Below are 19,368 nucleotides of genomic sequence, written 5' to 3'. Positions count from 1 at the left end.
GGTCCTAATGCCCTTCCCTTGGACAACATCAATGGCGTGGAGAGGGGAGACTTGCAGCATGGGCGAGTGCCTGTCTTCCATACAACCTTGCCCAGGCTTGCGCCCTGGAAACCATCCAAGGCGCAAATTCATGGTCTCACGAGACCAACGGATGACGGAGAAGACCATGAGACATAGCAGAATTAGGCCACTTGGCCCATCAACTCTGCCCCACTATTCCATTGCGGCTGATTTATTATCTCTCCCAACCACATTCTCCCACTTTCTCTCTATAACCTTTGACAGCCTGACTAATCAAGTACTTAGTAAGGCACATATTGGAAAGGAGTCAATGATATCTCCCTTCATTCTTCTAAACCCCAGTGAGTACAGGCCTAAAGCCATCAAATGTTCCTCGTGCATTAACCCTTTCATTCCCAAAATTCTTCTTGTGAACCTGCTCTGGACCCTCCTCAATGCCAACACTTATGTTTTCTTAGGTAAGGGGCCCAAAATTGCTCATAATACTCCAAGTGCAGTCAGACCAATAAAGACATATAACACTCCAATGTGATCAAATAAATTACTTATTGGTTGAATAGAGAGCTAAATGATAGCCAAGGAAATAGAAATGTAGCAGATTTTGCTCACGAATATTTATGAGTGCTCTTAGACAAGCCAACTATTGTCATATAGAACCAAAACCAACCAAGTTTGCATTCAAATTCTTAATACATCACACTGTTTATTACTTGTAATATATACCAATGACATCATTTACATTCCACAGATTTATGTTTTCTTCTGATTCCACAAATTTATGCCTTATCTCCTTCTTATATTTCAGTGGCTCCCAAGTTTAAATTAGATGAATCCTTTAAAAGCTTTATGATCATCAAAGAAGGCAATTCATTTCGAGTCCAATTGCCATTTCAGGTAAGGAGCTTACATTTTCTGTTATGTTTACTGCTTCCTATTTTTAAATTATAGATTGCAAGTTTTTTTTTGCACCTTTTTAGGCATCACCACCTCCCAAAATAATTTGGCTCAAAGATGGATTACCTTTGAGAAAGCAAGCTACAGTAACCAACACCAACGATGGCACTCAGCTTTTTATTCCAGCTTGTCAAAGATCTGACTCCGGAATTTATTCCATAACACTGAAGAATCCTTTTGGACAAGATTCATTTAGTTTTGAGATAAGAGCTACAGGTACTTAAACATCTTTAGTTTCATTCCTGCATATAACTGAAGAGACTCTAATTACATCAATACATTAAAGATGAAAGAGACTTTGCCCAAGATAGGGTTCCACCTGTCATTATCTACCACCCCACAAGCATCTGTGTCCAGCACATAATTCTCTGTACTTCTGGGTAGTAGAAGGAGGTGGAACCATGAGGGAGGTGATAGGCAGCTGGGGGAGGGGTAAGAGCGAAACAGGGATAGAGGAAGGGAGGGGGAGGGAATTACCGGAAGTTGGAGAATTCTATGTTCATAACAAGGTGCTGGAGACTACCTAGACGGTATATGAGGTGTTGGTCCTCCAACCTGAGTTTAGCCTCATCATGGCAGTAGAGGAGGCCATGTATGGACATATCTGAACGGGAATGGGAAGCAGAGTTGAAGTGGGTGGCTACCGGGAGATCCTGTCTGTTGTGGCGGACGGATCGGAGGTGCTCGATGAAGCGGTCCCCCAATCTGCGTTGGGTTTCACCGATGTAGAAGAGGCCGCACTGGGATACTACCCATTGTTTTCCTGCCTATCACCTCCCTACTTCCCCTCCCCCACCCCTTTGTCTTTCAAATTACTGGTTTCTCAACTGAACCTACCAGCCTTCTCCTTCCAACCCTCCCCTTTCTTCAGTCCTGACGAAGGGTTCCAGCCTGAAATGTCGACTCATTGTTTCCAATGATGCTGCCCGACCTGCTGAGTTCCTCCAGTGTATTGTGAGTGTTGTTTTGATCCCGGCATCTGCAGATTATTTTGTGTTTACTCGGACTTCTCATCTTTCTTTCCAGTCCTGAAGAAGGGTCTCGGCCTCAAACATCAGTTGTTTACTCTTTTCCATAGATGATGTCTGGCCTGCTGATTTCCTCCAGCATTTTGTGTGTATTGCTTAAAGATGGAAGAACTCATCTCAGGGTTGCTAGATTCAGTATCTGTAGTCTTTGTCTCCAATAAGTTAAAGAACAGGTTTATAGAGCTAATTTCATAATCTCAGAATGTCTAATTCATTCTGGTAACTCCTGTGATTATGGCTGCTTAGGGAAATGTGGTAATTAATTTATGCACAGCAAGTTTTCACAAGTGGCAATAGGATAAGCAGCAAAAAGTTGCATTTATTTTGTGCCTTTTAATCTGGAAAAATGCCCTTATGTACTTCCGGAGATTGTGCAAGATAGGAGGGTTCTGTCAATGCATCTTCAATGCTCCCCCTAAAGCACCGCCATAAAATTTGCAAGTACCTCCAGCTAGAAGGTAATAGATGTAGAAACACTGCTGCCTCTTATTACCACTTCATGACTTTTAGCAATGTCTTTCTCATGAAGGCACAGATTGAACAGATGCTGTTTCTCTCAGAGGTTGAGCTCAGAGAATTGCTTCCTGATCGGACGAGGTGTATTTAGCCTTCTGCACAAGTTGATTTCTTCCTTTTGTCTTGCATTTCCCAGGAGCTTATCCTGTTCTCCAGATCTTTGCAAGTCCCCATTAATGACCCACATCTGTTTAATGAAGAATTTTAAAGTCAAAACTCTAGCATCTACCAGACCAGTAGACTTCCGTAACTTGAAACTACTGCAAAATGCAAAAGAAAAACTTCAGCAAACATGGTAGCAATTAGAACAAAGCAATTAGTGGCCAATCTGTGAGTAGTATATGATATTATTTATACATTGCCAGTTTGGGGATAGAGGACGTTAGGAATGGGCTCTCCTTCCTGCCGTGGAATAGCTGCTGAGACCCATGTTTGCTTAAGGCTGCACACTAGACAAATAGCTGGCTCCAAAATAAAAGCACTGGCGCCAAACCACTGTTGTCTGGGAAGTTACATCCTGTCCGTCCTCACATTAATACATTCATAAATATGGCATTTAATACAATTGATATCACAAATGCACATGGGCCCCCGAGATACTTCAATACATGCTGAAAAGCTACCTTCAGTACCCAACAGAAGGCAACATCCAGCCATTCTTCATACTGGTACATTACAATTACAGTCTTTTAAAGACCAGTGGTAAAAATGATCAACAAATTTAGGGAGGGAGCACTGTTATAGTTAAGACAGACAGGTGACAAAATCATAGATATGAGCTTCAGCAGAAGGGGTGTTGAGATAGGGTCAGTATCAGGAGATATTACTGAGCTATAAATATTAGACACAATGATGGAGCTGACATGTAGTCAGAATCTAATCCACAGATCGGTACAGCCTCTCAGTTTATGGTCTATCTGCTTCAGTCTCAGATGGTCATGGAGAAGCGGGGATGTCGGTTTCTATGCTAGGAACACAATTTTGCACAAGATGTAATATAACGGCTTCATCCCACCAAATATTTAGCAAGAACAAATTTCATCTTATCCACCACTGGTTGTTGGGTGGCTCACCTGCAATATCAGAGACTGTGGGAGGATTGAGACAGAGTGTAATTAAACAGATCTGAGTGTCTTCGACATATACTCTTTAACGTGTGGATCTATTTCTTTTACAGCACTAACCCCCACCCTCTTAGCTCAATGTATTGATCTGTTGTCTGCACACGAGCTGTTGTCTACGCATGTGCATTGTTCTCTCTCTCTCTCTCGCTGCAATGTGAATACCCCAGTTAAAGCCATCTCCCGCTTGCGAACTTTTTATTTAATTGATATGTAGTTGTGCACAGACAGCACAAATTGGCAACAAGTATGATCCTGAATGTCAGAAGATATTATGAGCTGCACTGACAGTTATGGCACAATTACAGGACAAAACAGTGAGAGTTAAACAGTACAGAGAAGGCCATCATGGACGCTAACAAAGGAACACGTGAGTCACACTGAAATACGCACCGAACTTAAAGTAAAAATAAAGTAGCGATGGCTTCAGTTGGAAAAGTTGATGTATTTGATAGAACTAATGAAGGCTGGGATTTGTATATCAAGAGAGTTGAACTGTATTGTAACGTGGAAAAAGTGGAGGAGCAAAAGAAAGCTCCCATCCTTCTTCGCCTAATGGGCCCAAAAACATACAGTCCCATACACAACTTTAATAACCCCTGCAAAGCCAGCAAGCAAGATATTTGACAAAATCGTGACAATTTTACAAAATCACTTGAGCCCTAAACCACTGGTAATAGCTGAGAGATTTAGATTTTACAAAAGGAACCAAAGTATGAAAGCATTTCTGAATACATTGCAGAACTGCACAAACTATCCAAGTACTGAGACTTCAGAGATGGACTTTCTGATGCACTAATGAACAGGCTTGTATGTGGCAAAAGAGGTTACTATCCAAAAGAGACCTAACCTTAGAATAGGCATTGACCATTGCAATATCTTTATAGGGACTACAGCAAAAGATGCAGTGGAACTACAGAAAAGGAGGTTAGAATGTGAAATGAACAAAATGTCCCGGAATGATGCAAAAAGCCAAAGATGTTATCACATGGCAAATTCTCCCATGATGCAAATGACTGTTGGTTCAAAAAAAAAAGTCTGCAGAAAGTGTCACAGACAAGGTCACATAGAGAGAATGTGCAAGGCAGACAAAAAGCACAACCGAGTGAAAAGTCTCAAACACAACACTAAGCAAATGCATACAGTTTCCAAGTGTAAAACTGAACCAGACAACATAGTCAGACAAAGTTCAACAGTCATGCATTGTATTACTGAAGCAGATCACAATATAATATGGATCGCAATAGATGTGTCTGGTGCAAAACTGAAAATGGAGATGGTCAGCTTTGTCCATAATTCCAGAGGCTGACTACAACAGACTGTTTTCTAAGACACCATTAGAGAAGACCTCAGTGATACTAAGACACGTACACAGGCAAATAAGTGCCACCCAAAGGCAAACTGAAAGTGAAGGTGAACTATGGCGACCAAACATTGCAGTTAGAGCTTTATGTATTGAAAAGTGGAGGGGCAGCGCTTTTCAGGCATGAGTGGTTGAGAAGAATCCGACTGGAGTGACACTCAAAGCTCTCAGTGTGGCAGTGACAGGCAAAAGGCAACTTAAATAGTAACACTAACCAGAGGCTGGCACAACTGCTTAATTCTAATGAGGTGTTTGAGAAAGTGATTGGTAAACTCAAAGGCACCAAGGCCAGAATTGAACTGAAAAAACAGCAACACCAAGATTCCACAAAGCATGACCAGTGCCTTACACAGTATGTCCTAAAGTTGATGCTGAACTGCAGAGTTTGGAGGCATCAGGAATTCTATCCAAGGTTGAGCAGAGCGACTGGTCTACGCCCATTGTCCCGATGATCGAAAGGAAAGGCTGAAGCTGTTCGCATATGTGGGGTTTTCAAGGTGAGCAAGGTACTGCATACTGTGCAGTATCTTCTGCCATGAACAGAAGATATTTATGCATCTTTGGCAGGCGGGGAGATGGTTTCAAAGATTGACGTGTCATAAGCCTATCTGCAAATGTCAATTAAGAGGTTGGCAAAAATGATGAAAAGCACCTCCAGAACCTTGGTAAAGTGTTTACCAATCTGAGTGAGTATGGTCTGTGTGCAAAAGAGATAAATGCGAGTTTTTCAAAATGACATCTCATATTGTGGACATGTCATTGACAAACATGACTTACATAAGTCACAAGAAAAGATTGAAGTAGTGCTACAGGTACTGAAACTGGAAAATATGTCAAAACTCAGGTCATACTTGGGCTCTGTAAACTGTAACCACAGGTGTCTCGTAAACATGCTACAGTGCTGCACCCATTGAATGCTCTGTTACAGACAGGAGCAAAGTGGGAATGATCAGAAAGACTACAACCCAGTTACAACGTTGGATATTGTTCCTAAGGGCCCACTCTTATGACATAGAGTTCAAGGGTACCGAACAACACAGCAACACTGATAGCTTGTCATGTCCTCAACCGTTGGCAACTCAAGAAGAATAATTTTCACACTGTGACCAGCAGAAGTGTTCCACACCGCATTGTTGTTGGTAACAAATTCAGAAGTACAAAGGGAAACAAGGAATGACCCAACATTGTCAAAGGTCTATGAAATCACCATGCAAGAATGGCCAGCTCATGGTAACCCTATGTTTCCCAAGTTCTCAGTGAGACAAGACCAACTGTTGATACGTCAAAGAATGCTGATATTGTAGATCTCATGTTGTGGTTCCCTCTAACTGCGCACCAGAGTGTTAGAAAATCTACATGAAGGACACCTGGGAGTAGTCAAGTTGAAGAGTCTTGCCCAGATTTACGTGTGGTTACTGGGGATAAACAGATTGAAAATTCGGCCAAAAGTTGTTCAGGATACTAAAAAGTTCAAAATGCACTCCAACAGGCACCGCTACACCCAAGAAACTGGCTGTTGTCACCATGCAAAGAGTATATATTAACTTTGCTGGGCCATTCATGGACTCCATGTTTCTAATTGCTGTGGATGCACATTTGAAATGGCCAGAGGTTATACCTATGAATTCAACCGTCACAACAAAGACAGTCTCTGCTCTGAAGACTGATGACTGAAGACTCCGGTCTGGTCGCCAGAAATGGCTTACCAGAACAAATTGTGAGTGACAAGGGACCACAATACACGCCAGAAGAATTCCGACTGTTCATGAAGAAAAATGGCATCAGACATTTCAAGTCAGCTCCTCACCACTCAGCAACGAATGGGTTAGCTGAAAGATTTATCCAAACCTTCAAGAAGTCTATTAAGGTGATAGGCAAGGAGAACATTTCTCTACACACAAGATGATCAGCTTTCTTTTTGTGTATCGGAACTCAGTTTGTGCAACAACAAATCAAATGCCTGCAATGCTGTTCATGTTCTTGAGATCCTCACATAGACCTCCTGAAACCAGACCTCCAGACAGAAGTACAGAATAAACAGTTCAGCCAGTTGCCAAGTGAAGCAGCAAGGCTTTGAGATTGGACAGGAAGTCCTAGCGCATGATTACTGAGAAGAGGGCACATGGTCGGATAGCTACAAGAAATAGACCACTGATGTTCACAGGGGATGTTGGAGATCAGACATGGAGACGTCATGTGGACCAGATACAGGATGCGCAAACAGACACACCTGGGTTGATTGCATCCACCAAGACAGACACATTATAATCATCGGACTTACCTCTCAGTGATGAGCAGGTCACTGACAGCAATATGACACCAGTAACCTAGAACGCTGTCTTAGACAAGACACCTACCAAACCTCATGCCACTCCAGACGTCCAGAGGTGCTACTCTGAAAGAAACAGAGTGCCACCCAAAAGACTGAACCTTTAAAACTGTGAAGTTAATTATGGACTGTTATTGTGAAAGCATGTTTATTTGCAATATGGATTTGTGAAAGGGAAATTGAATGTTTTGTGCATATAGAGTTTTATGTTACAATGGTTGAAAGGGGCAGGAAGTGTAATATATGGATCGATTTCTTTTAGAGCAATGACCCCCCCCCCCAATACTATGTCTTGATATGTTGTCTTCACATGCGCTATTGTCTACGCATGAGCATTGTTCTTTCTCTCCGTCACTGCAACGTGAATACACCAGTTAAAGCCATCTCCCACATATGTGCTTTTATTTAATTGATATGTAGTTGTGCACAGGCACAACATATGTGCAACCTAACAATATATGGAGGAATTTAAGGTGGGGGGTTATATGGGAGGCAGCGTTTAAGGGTCAGCACAACATTGTGGACCAAAGGGCCTGTACTGTGCTGAACTATTCTATGTTCTATGTTCTAATATAAGACCATAAGATATAGAAGCAGGATAAGGCTATTTGGCCCATTAAACCTGCTCTACCATTCCATCATGGCTGATTTATTATACCTCTGCTGCTACCCTATAGCCTTTGACACCCTTACTAATCAAGGACCTATCAACCTTCACTTTAAAAATACCTAATGACTTGGCCTCCACAGCCATTTGTGGCAATGAATTCCACAAATCTCTGTTTTAAAGGGATGTCCTATTCTGAGGCTGTACTCCTTGGTCCTAGAATCATCCTCTCCACATCCACTCCATCTCGGCCTTTCGATATTTGATAGGCTTGAAAGGGAACCCCCCCCCCCCCCCCAATTCTTCTAAACTCCATCAAGTACAAGCCTAGCACCATAAAATGCTCATCTATGAACCCTTTCATTCCAGGATAATTCTAGTGAATCCCTTTTGGATCCTCTTCAATGTCAGCACATCCTTTCATAATACTCCAAATGTGGTTTGACTATTGCCATATAAAACCTCAGCATTCCATCTTTGCTTTTATATTCTAGTCCTCTCAAAATAAATTGTAATTTGGAAGAGAATTGGAAGCACGCAAGGATAATCTATTCCTAACAACATCTCTGCCATGATTATTCCAAAGACTGGTGCTTCACAAGGCTGCATCCTCATTCCCCCCGCCCCCCGACTCTATTCCTGTACACTTATGACTGTGTGGCCAGACTCCATTTACAAATTTTCAAGCGATACCACTGTAGTGGACTGCATCTCCAATAACAATGAGCTGGATTATAGGAAGGAGATAGAGGGCTTAGTGACATGGTGTCATGAAAACAACCTTTCCCTCAACAGCAACAAAAAAAACAACTGGTCATTGACTTCAAGAAGGGGGATGGTGTATTTGCTGCTGTCTATGTCAATGGTATTGAGGATGAAAGGGTCAAGTTCCAAGATGTGAGCATCAACAACAGCTCTTGTATGATAAGATGGACTTTTGGCCTTCCAATGTAACTCATTATGATATTGCACTTTTTCATTTATCTGCACTGCACTTTTTCGATAGCTTTACACTTTATTCTGCATTTTTACTCATTTACCTTATTCTAGTTCAAAGCAGTCTGTAATGAGTTGACCTATATAAATAGTACGCAAGACAAGCTTTTGACTGTATCTTGGTATATGAGACAAATATAAACCTATACGAGTCTATGGTGGCCAGTGCTATCATGTTTGCTGTTGTGTGCTGGGGCAGCAGGCTGAGGGTAGCAGACACCAACAGAATCAACAAACTCATCCATAAGGCCAGTGATGTTGTGGGGATGGATCTGGACTCTCTCACGGTGGTGTCTGAAGAGAGGATGCTGTCTAAGTTGCATGCCATCTTGGTCAATGTTTCCCATCCACTACATAATGTACTGGATGAGCACAGGAGTACATTCAGCCAGAGACTCATTCCACCGAGATGCAGCACAGAGCATCAAAGGAAGTCATTCCTGCCTGTGGCCATCAAACTTTACAACTCCTCCCTTGGAGGGTCAGACACCCTGAGCCAATAGGCTGGTCCTGGACTTATTTCATAATTTACTGGCATAACTTACATATTACTATTTAACTATTTATGGTTCTATTATTATTTATTATTTATGGAGCAATTGTAACGAAAACCAATTTCCCCTGGGATCAATAAAGTATGACTATGACTATGACTATATAAGAAAATAGCCCCAAAAATTCTTTCAGTAGAGCTCTGAGATCTCAAATGACTGCACTCTGAATTTGACAGCCTCTCTCAAGGCCTGCAAATGAGGGCAATTAGTGGAAATTCTCATGAGTGCTATTTCATCCTGATGGAAAGGCCTGTTTCAGGGAACTGCTTGCAATGCAGCACAAGCTGTGATTTAACAACAGAAAAATAATTCTGTTTAAACCTTCTGGAATCTTTCAAGTCAGTTAGGTGGATATAAATATGACTGTTCATAAATAAAAAACCTTCAGGTTGTAGGCTCTTGGACAGTGCATACCAATTTGTAATGGCATCATTCTACCTCATCTGAATTTAAAGAATAGACTGGGACTCACCTTACCCTCTTGTGTCTGTTAGTCATGAGGGTTAGGCATGAGTAATCATGAATTATCTGTACCATGCATGAAGAATGTTATTGGATACAAATGATTAAAACACTGAAATTATTTTTGTCCATCTGTAACTCTGTTATTATTCTGCAGCAATCCCTAAACCTCCGGGTCTGTTGACACTTAAAGAAAATGTCCTAAATACAGTGACAGTTTCTTGGGAACCCTCCAGAGATGAACCACTTGATGACCATCTGCATTATGTTGTCAAGAAAAGAGATTCAAGCCAACAAACGTGGCACACCATTGGAGATAACATCTTTAACAATAAATTTACAGTCATAAATGTGATTCCAGGCCGTAAATACTACTTCAGGGTTCTGGCAAAAAATGATTTGGGTTATAGTGAACCTTCAGACACAGTGGAGCCATGGGGCATTACAAAGCAAAAAGGTATGTTATTTTTGCAACCATTTTATGTTTTGCTATTTGTTGCAGCATTTAAACCAGATCTCTGATTTAAATTCCACATTTTTAACATAATTGTTCTGCACTTTCAGCATATCAGTGAAAGGACTGTTCTACATTTATAATAATGACAATCTCAAGCATATTACATACGGAATAGAATGCCTTGAATTCATTCTAAATCAGCAGTGCTAATCTTCCGTTCCATAAAAGTGATCCACATTCTTTGCTGCTTCTGAAATGTGTTCCATTGACTTCAATGGAGCCAAATTTCAGTTACAGACTAAACCGCCCAGCTACGGCTGTAGATCATGTTTAAACATCAAAAACTGAAGATGGATTTCTGGACATGAAAGAATTAGAAATAAAAAATGAAAACTTACAAACTGAAGATCTGCACAAGAATAATGACGGGATTTCTACAGCAGTCACAAAATCTCAGGTTGTTTGTTACTCTGGTTGAAGCACGCTCCGGTACATATAGACTTCCCTCCAAACCTCTGTGATATTTCCCCTTCCCAGAATTTTGTCCCATTTATGCCAATTAGGGAAACAAAATCCTTTTTGAAGCTTATAAAAATAAACTGCATCAGTGAGTACCCCAACAGTGTTGTGAGGTGTTACGCTTTAGGGATACAAACCAGGGTAGGTCTGACACAGTGAACGGTTGGGCACTGATGAGTGCAATAGAATAAAAGATCTGGGAATACAAATCCATAATTTATTGAAACTGGCATCACAGGTAAGTAGGATTGCAAAGAAAACTTTTGGCATAAATCAAAGTATTGAGTACAGGAGTTGAGCTGTTATGTTTAAGTTGTTTAAGGTGTTGTTGAGGCCATTATTTGGAGTACTGTGTACAATTGGTCACCTACCTACCAAGAAAGATGTTAATAAGATTGAAACAGATATCAACAAGGACATTGCCAGGACTCGAGGACCTGAGTGATAGGGAAAGATTGAATAGGTTAGGACTTCATTTCGTAGAGTGTAAAAGAATGAGGAGAGATTTGATAAGAGGTATACAAAATTATGATAGGATAAACACAAGCAGGCTTTTTCCACTGAGGTTGGGTGAGACTAGAATGAGGTCATGGGTTAAGGGTAAAAGTGAAATGTTTAAGGGGAATGTGAAATGACCTGCCAGTTCAAGTTGTGGATGTAGGTTTAATTTCAACATTTAAGAGAAATTTTAATGTATGGGAGGGGTATGGAAAGATATGGTCCAGGTGCAGGTTAATGGGGGTAGGCAGATTTATTGTTTGGCAGGGGCCGAAGAGCCTGGTTTTGTGCTGCAGTGTTCTATAAATCTAATGCTTATTTACCTTTGTTCCATTCCAAGACAATTGACAGCATTTCACATTCAAAAATAATTAAATACGAAGTGATATGATAAAATGCAAAAGAAGATTTACCAGAATAATTCAAAGATCGTGCATTTCAGAGGATCTGGTATTTGTTCTCCTGGGAAGTAGGTCAAGAGGAGTTTTATTGTGAAATTGGCAAGTTTAGATCATCTGAACAGAGAAAAACAGTGCTCACTGACATGCATCAATGACTATTGGATACAGATTTGATGTGACTGGTAAAAAGTCTTGGATGGCATGAGGAAAATCTCCTTTTTAGCAATGAGAAGTTATGATCTTGCAATGTGCAGGAATACATTGACTGAAGATGTGGCAGTTGCAAAGTCAATTCTGACTTTTAATAATTGGCTAAATATTTATAGTTTTTTAAAAATATGTTTTGTAGCCAGGGAAAAAATACACACACAGGACAAGAAACACTTTTCCGGGCCTTAAATTCCTTTATCTCTTTTAGATGTTTTACTGCAGAAAGAGGGTATCAAAATGAAAACAACAAATTAAATTAAAACAGTTCCCACTATTACAATCTGTTTAACTTCAGACCACGCCCTTGTTACGTATGCAGTATGAAAATAACTATAATAAAATATACAGAACCAATACAGTAGTGGCAAATCTAAAAAAATATAAACAACGTTAGAATACCACCAACCCTGTACCTCATAACACAACATCAAAAAACATGAATAAATACATCTCATCTTAACGAAGAGATATGCTTACATTTGGAACACACGTGCTTAACTTCCAAACACATAATGGCTGCTAGACCTTGAAACGAGTCCTCCTCGCTCACGCTACGTGAACAGAGATTAACACATTCACATTACTCTGTTACATTCACATTCGGTCATGAGGCAATAAAGAAAGACAAATAAACTTTTACAATATATTGCCTTGTAGTTGAATTACCAAAAAGACTAACCTAGTAGGCCAATTAAGGAACTCCGCAATCATGTAATCCTGCGCTGACTCGTGAAAATCTAAAGTATCCACATGTAAAACACATCAAATTACTAATATTCTAGATTTACACACAAGTATAAACAAATTTACAAGGATATTATCAAATATTATTCACCTTTCCTCACCAAACCCGGGAAAAGCATTCGAGCGTCGTCCTTTCTGGAACATGGCAATTCTTTGTTCTACTCCACCCATGCAAAATGACGTCACCCTTTTCTCTTAAAGGCACAGGCAGCTATTTTAGCATTACCAAGGTGCACATTAACAATAAAAAATGGATATTCAACGGTCACCTGGTTACATACGTAAAGCAATGAAAGAAATGAAAGGAGGAGGGTGGAATAGGAGGAAGTGCAGTACTGTGCAAGGGTTCATTGTGTTGTAAACATTCTGAAACGTTAATGCTCACGATACTGAAAAGTTCACCCCATTCAACCCCAGACTAAACATTCAATTGAACCAAATATCAGAAGAGGAATGGAAGTCAAAGCCCAGCTATATGCTACATTTTGCATTACTGCATCGATAAGAATTTATAGATCTTTGACTCTATGGATTATTTTGTGCTGTGACAAAGTACAAAAATGTTGAGATTAATGATCATGTTTCTTTTTTCAGATTCATTTACCTTGAAATTCCCCGACTACAAGGGTGTGAACAATATAAGTGCCCCTGAGTTTACGGTGAAGTTAAAGACTCACACTGCGCCCTCCGGATCTGATGTTTGCATGAGCTGTGCGGTTAAGGGGTACCCGCCACCTAACGTGACCTGGTTGAAAGATAATATAAGTATCAGAAACAACGCAAACTTCTGGTTAACAAATGTCTGTGGAGTTTGTTCCCTTTGCATCTTTGCTGCAAGCCCAAAACAATCTGGCGTATACATGGCCTTTGCGGAGAATACGGCTGGAAGAGCTGCCTGCTCAACCAGGTTAAATATAAGAGGTAAAGACAGGGATTTCACATTTTATTATTTAGCTGTGTGAAATGTGGCTGGCTCATGTGATAATGTTCACCTCAATGAATTCTGAGCAATAAACAAATTCAATGTTTTGAAGTAAATCCATGAGGTGAGGTCTTGTTACATAAAATAAACTTAATCACTCAACTTTTGTGTTGTGGAAATCTAGCTGCAAACAACGTGATCCAACTTGGCAAGAAATGAAAGCTGTAAACCAGAATTATAATAGTTGATATTCTGCAACATTGCTCTATTGACTGCATAATTTTGCTTTTTATCAAAGTGTTTCGAAACCTTGCTCACCACTGCAGTTCGTTCATCAGAAGAGAGTGGCATATTACATAATTAATTTAAGGCATTAAGGCATCGGATGCTGACACATTAGCACCCATGTCATTTTTTGAGAAGTTGAGATTTAACCCACTAACTACAGGTACAATATGAAAGGCCAGAGACTCGGGTATTCCTGGATATAACCCTGTCTAACTCAGCACAGACATAATTATCAACATAGATATTTTTTCATTAGGCCAAACCGAATTTAATGCCAACCAGATACCTTTACAATGTATCATTATTTTAGTACACCTTTAAGAACCTTCTCAAATAATTTGTTTTGTTAACTTTGTTTATTACTGTCACATGTACTGAACCGAAGGTACAATGGAAAACTCAATTTGCATGCTATTTATACAGATCAACTCATTACAACAGTGCATTGAGGTAGAACAAGGGAAAGCAATAACAGAGTGCAGAACAAAGTGTTGTATTTACACAGAAAGAGCAGTCCAGGTCGGCAACAAAGTGCAAAGTCATATTGAGGTAGTTTGTGCGGCCATGAGTCCATCTTATCATACTAGAGAACCATTCAATAGTTTTGTAACAGTGGGACAGAAGTTGTCTTGTGCCTGATTATATTGCTTTCAGACTTTTGTCATTTCTGCCCTATGAGAGGAGGGAGAAGAGAGAACGTCCAGGTTAGGTGGGGTCTTTGATTATGCTGGTTGCTTTAACAAGGCATCAAGGAACGTAGACAAAGTCCACGGAGGGGAGGCTTGCTTTGTGCTGTGTTGAGATATGTCCACAACTCTCTGCAGTTTCCTGCAGTCATAAAAAGAGCTGTTTTGCATCCAGATAGGATGCTTTCCATTGTGCATTAATAAAAAATGGTGTAAGTAAAAGGGGGCATGCCAAATTTCTTTAGTCTCCTGAGGAAGATGAGATGCAAGTGAGCTTTCTTGGCCATAGCATCAACATGGTTGGATCAGGACGGGCTATTGGTGAAGTTCATTCCAAAGAAATTAAAGTTCTTAACTCTCTGAAATTTAGCATGATGTAAACAGGAGCATGTGCACCTGAAGTCAGTGACCAACTCTTGTTGCCCATTTCTTCGAGCAATATAAGTTATATTATTAGAACAATATTTTAAATCTCTGATGTATGGAAACAATATGATCACAACAAAAATATTGTTTCACTTTGTTTTACAGAATGAAGCAACTTTACAAGAGCTTTGGTAATTTTGAAATGCCAAACTGGATGGAGAATACATTAGGTCACAACTTTACCACATGCCATTTCTGAGTGCTACATAACAGTATGATACATTGTGAGTTGTTCATCGATTCATCTGGAAAAATACATTTAAAAAATCAGCAAAAACAAAAAAAAATTAATAAACTGATCTGGAGGAATTCAAAAATGTGCATTTAAGCAGTTACAAAACTTTTTGTTTGGTTGTGACAACTCTTGACTCATGATTATTTTGTCAAAAGTTTTTCTGTATTCCAATAAAAATATTTAAGTTTCAGTAGTGTTAAGATGGCAAAAATAAATTCTGTTTTTGGTAACTACTGTTTCCTTCAAGCTGTGCATTCCCAATTCCGTGCTTTATTGTTATACTTCAAACCAGAAATATAAGCAGATCTACACTCGAAAACACTTTAAGATATTGTGCTGCATTAAGTTGTGAGGATTTTTGCATTTAATAAAATTACCAGAAATTTGTTTACCTTTGACCATGAACTAGCCACTTTATCTCACTATGTTACAAGGATGAAAAGAAGGCAGCTCCTGATTTTCGACTATATTACACTACTTATCCCTGCTTGTAAGAAAATAACAAATATAGATATAAATCTACAAAGTAGTTACAATATATTCAAACTATAGGCTAATGTTTTAAATTGATTTATTGTGGCATGGAAATTGTTCCAACATAAATTTAGCAGAGTGATCATGATTTCTAGTAATTTTACACACAAATTTAAATTCTACTAATGCCTTGTTGAAGTTCTTAATTCCCTTTGCTGAATCATATAAATAAAATATTTCAAACTATAATGTTGATGTCCATGATTCACACAATGTTTTAATTTTGTATTGCATCTCTCTAGTACAAGTAGCTTCATGCAAAGATGATTCAAAATAACCTGTTTATTTTCAAAGTTCAAAGTACATTTATTATTAAAGTCTGTATACTATATACAATCTTGAGATTTGTCTCCTTACAGGCAGTCACAAATCAAAGAAACCCAAAAGAACCCATTAAAAAAGACCACCAAAAACCCAATGGACAGGGGAAAAAGTGTTGCAACCAATAAAAGTAAGCAAATAAAATTCAGAAATGCAGTTCATGAAAATGAGTCCACAGCCATGAAGCCAATCATCATTGCAGCCAATCCAGAAACCCATTCGTTGCAGGCCACAGCCTCAGTTCAGCGTAGAGATATGTAAACCTGGTAGAACAGCGAGGTTTACTTGCCACTGTGCAGAACTGAGGTTTCTTTAGTTTACATTGATATTTCATACATGTGCTGTTTTAATATGAGGAGTGGAAGTGTGGGTTAGCAATTTTGCAGATGACATGAAAATTGTTGCAGTTGTGGTGGAGTTGTAGGTAGTGCAAAGGGTTGTTATAGGTTGCAATGTGGCACTGGCAGGACCCACAGATAGGCTGAGTTAAATCTGGAAAACTGAAGTAAAATTTACTTTGAAAGGTCTAATTTGAAGGCAGAATACAGAGTTAATGTTAGGATTCCTGGCAGTGTGGAGGAGAGGAGAGATCTTGAGGTCTATGTCCATGGATTCCACAATGATGCCACGTAATTTGATTGGGTTTTTAAGAAGGCACATGGTGTGTTGGCTGTCATTAGTCAGGGGCTTGAGTTCAACAGCCACAAGATAGCATTGCAGCTCTAAAAAATCCTGGTCAGACCACACTTGGAATACTGTGTTCAGTTCTATTTGCCTCATTATAAGAAGGATATGGAAGCTTTAGAGAGGGTGTAGAGGAGACTTATCAGAATGAACTCTGGACTAGAAAGCGTGTCTTATAAGGATAGGTTGAGCAAGCTAGGGTTTTTCCCTTTGAAGTGAAAGAGGATGAGATGCGATGTGATAGAGGTTTATAAGATGATAAGAGGCATAGATTGAGTAGATAGCTAGAGTCTTTTTCCCAGCGTGGAAATAGTTAATGTAAGGGCCAAAATTTTAAGATGATTGGAGGAACATATAGAGGGAATGTCAGAGGTAAGTTTCTACACAGAGAGTGGTGAGTATGCCAAGGGAGAGGCAGATATGTTAGGGTATTTTAAAAACTCTTAGATAGGCACACAGCACTTCATTTTTCTATCATCTATGTAGGAGGGAAGGGTTAGATTAATGTTAGAGCAGGTTAAAAGTTCAGCACAATATTGTGGGTCAAAGGCCATGTACTGCGTTGTAATGTTCTCTTTTCTGTGCTCTCTGGTGACATAACAAATCTCCTCAGACTCCTAAGGAAGCAGAGTTACTGCCGTGCCTTCTTTGTTATTTTATTTATATGCTGGGCCCAGGACAGACCTTTAGGTGTTCAGAATCAGGTTTATTATTGCTGACACACACCATGAAATGAGTTGCTTTATGGCAGCAGTGCATTGCAAGGCATGAAAATTACAGCAAGTTACAATTAACAAATTGGTAAAAAGTGCAAAAGAGAAACGGCAATTTAGTGTTCATGGGTTTGCGGACCATTCAGAAATCTGATGGAGGAGGGTAGACGCGTTCAGAAAATATTGAGTGTGAGTCTTCAGACACCTGAACCTCCATCCTGATGGTACCAATGAGAGAGGGAACGCCCCGGATGGTGAGGGTCTTTACCTACTTAAGGCATTGCATTTTGAACATGTCCTCAATGGTGGGGAGGTCTGTGCCCATGTTGGAACTGCATGAGTCTACAATCGCCTGCAGCCTCTTTCGATCCTGTGCATTGAGGCCTCCATACCAGGGCTGCAATCAGTCAGAATGTTTTCCACCATACATCTGTAGAGTCTTTCATCGCCTAGCAAATCCCCTCAGACTCTATCAGGGCGCTGGAGCAGGATCCAATCACAGACCCAGTACTGTGCACACAGTGATATTAATTAAGTAACAAATCCCAAGGTGTAACCAAAGTCAGTGCTAAAGTTCAGGCAAAGATCAAAACATCCAGAGAAATCCAAAAACCAGAACTGGAAAACAGACAGGTCATTATTACCTGTTTTGCTGCCACTTCTGTCTCATTGTGCTCCACCTATCACCTGCCCCTCTGTTCATTGCTCAGTGTATTTCAGTCCTGTGTTTTCACGTGTTTGTTGCCAGATTGTGTCAGTGAATTTTCCCAAGCCTTTCCAGCATTCGTATCTGAACTCTGTCCGTCCGAATATCAACTCACAGGTGAGAGGCAGAGTACTTAGTAATACAGGGGCTAGAGTACAGCAAGAGCGGGAACAGGAGCACATGGGGCATGAAAACAAACGAGCACATGGCAGTACAAAACCATAGACTGACAGATAGGGGAAAAATACACAAGAAGACAGAGTTCAACTGGAGGTAGCGACAGACTCCTAACAAAGTCAAGCCGCTGGTGTGCTTTCTTCATGATTGCATCAATGCGCTGGTTGGAAGGCACGTCCTCTGAGATGTTGCTGTCCAGGACCTTGAACCTGCACACCCTTTCCACTGCTATCCCCTGGGTGAGTGCTGGAGTGTGTTCTCCCACCTTCCACTTCCTACAGTCCACAAAAAAACTGAGTGCAAGGATGATTTTGTGAAACCACTCAACCAGATGATCTATTATTTTAATAATTATTTGCTTTATTATTTTACCTTCCATAGTGGACAAACTCACATTTTGCTACATTATACTCTACATACCAACTTCTCGCCTTTTCACTAAGCACAGCCACACAAACCAATCCTCACAGGGGTGAGAGAAAGCAATTTCAAGTTCCTGGGTGTCAATGGCGCTGAAGACCTAAGCTGGGCGCAACATATCCATGCAGCTATAAAGAAGGGCTATACATTATTAGGAAATTTGGTTTGTCACTTAAAACACTTGAAAACTTCTACAGATGTACCTTGTGTGGAGGGGAGCATTCTAAACGGATGCACCACCGTCTGGTATGGGGGCGGAGGGGGTGGGGAAGAGCTACTGCACAAGATCGAAGAAAGTTGTAAAATTAGTCAGCTCCACCATATAGCTCCTCGCCTCCGTAGTATCCAAGACATCTCCAAGGAGCAGCGCCCATCATTAAGGACCCCACCGCCCTGGCCGGGCTCTCTTCTGATTACTACCATCAGGAAGGAGGTACAGAAGCCTGAAGGCACACACTCAGCGATGCAGGAACAGC

At 40.3% G+C, this 19,368-nt stretch overlaps 1 protein-coding gene across 1 annotated transcript in view; it reads left to right on the top strand.

The window, feature by feature from the left end:
- Positions 1-15,588, top strand: part of LOC140209393 (uncharacterized) — a 77,753-nt gene extending 62,165 nt beyond the window's left edge. The window contains exons 19-23 of the mRNA XM_072277645.1: positions 827-915; positions 999-1,191; positions 10,109-10,408; positions 13,375-13,701; positions 15,208-15,588. Coding sequence (XP_072133746.1) covers positions 827-915; positions 999-1,191; positions 10,109-10,408; positions 13,375-13,701; positions 15,208-15,212 — 914 coding nt within the window. The 3' untranslated portion in view covers positions 15,213-15,588. The remainder of the gene's footprint in view (positions 1-826; positions 916-998; positions 1,192-10,108; positions 10,409-13,374; positions 13,702-15,207) is intronic.
- The last annotated feature ends 3,780 nt before the right edge of the window (positions 15,589-19,368 follow it).

This window comes from Mobula birostris, chromosome 14 (genome assembly GCF_030028105.1).
Source record: "Mobula birostris isolate sMobBir1 chromosome 14, sMobBir1.hap1, whole genome shotgun sequence".
In the NCBI taxonomy this organism is placed as follows: domain Eukaryota; kingdom Metazoa; phylum Chordata; class Chondrichthyes; order Myliobatiformes; family Myliobatidae; genus Mobula; species Mobula birostris.
This window is presented reverse-complemented; position numbering and strand designations above follow the sequence as displayed.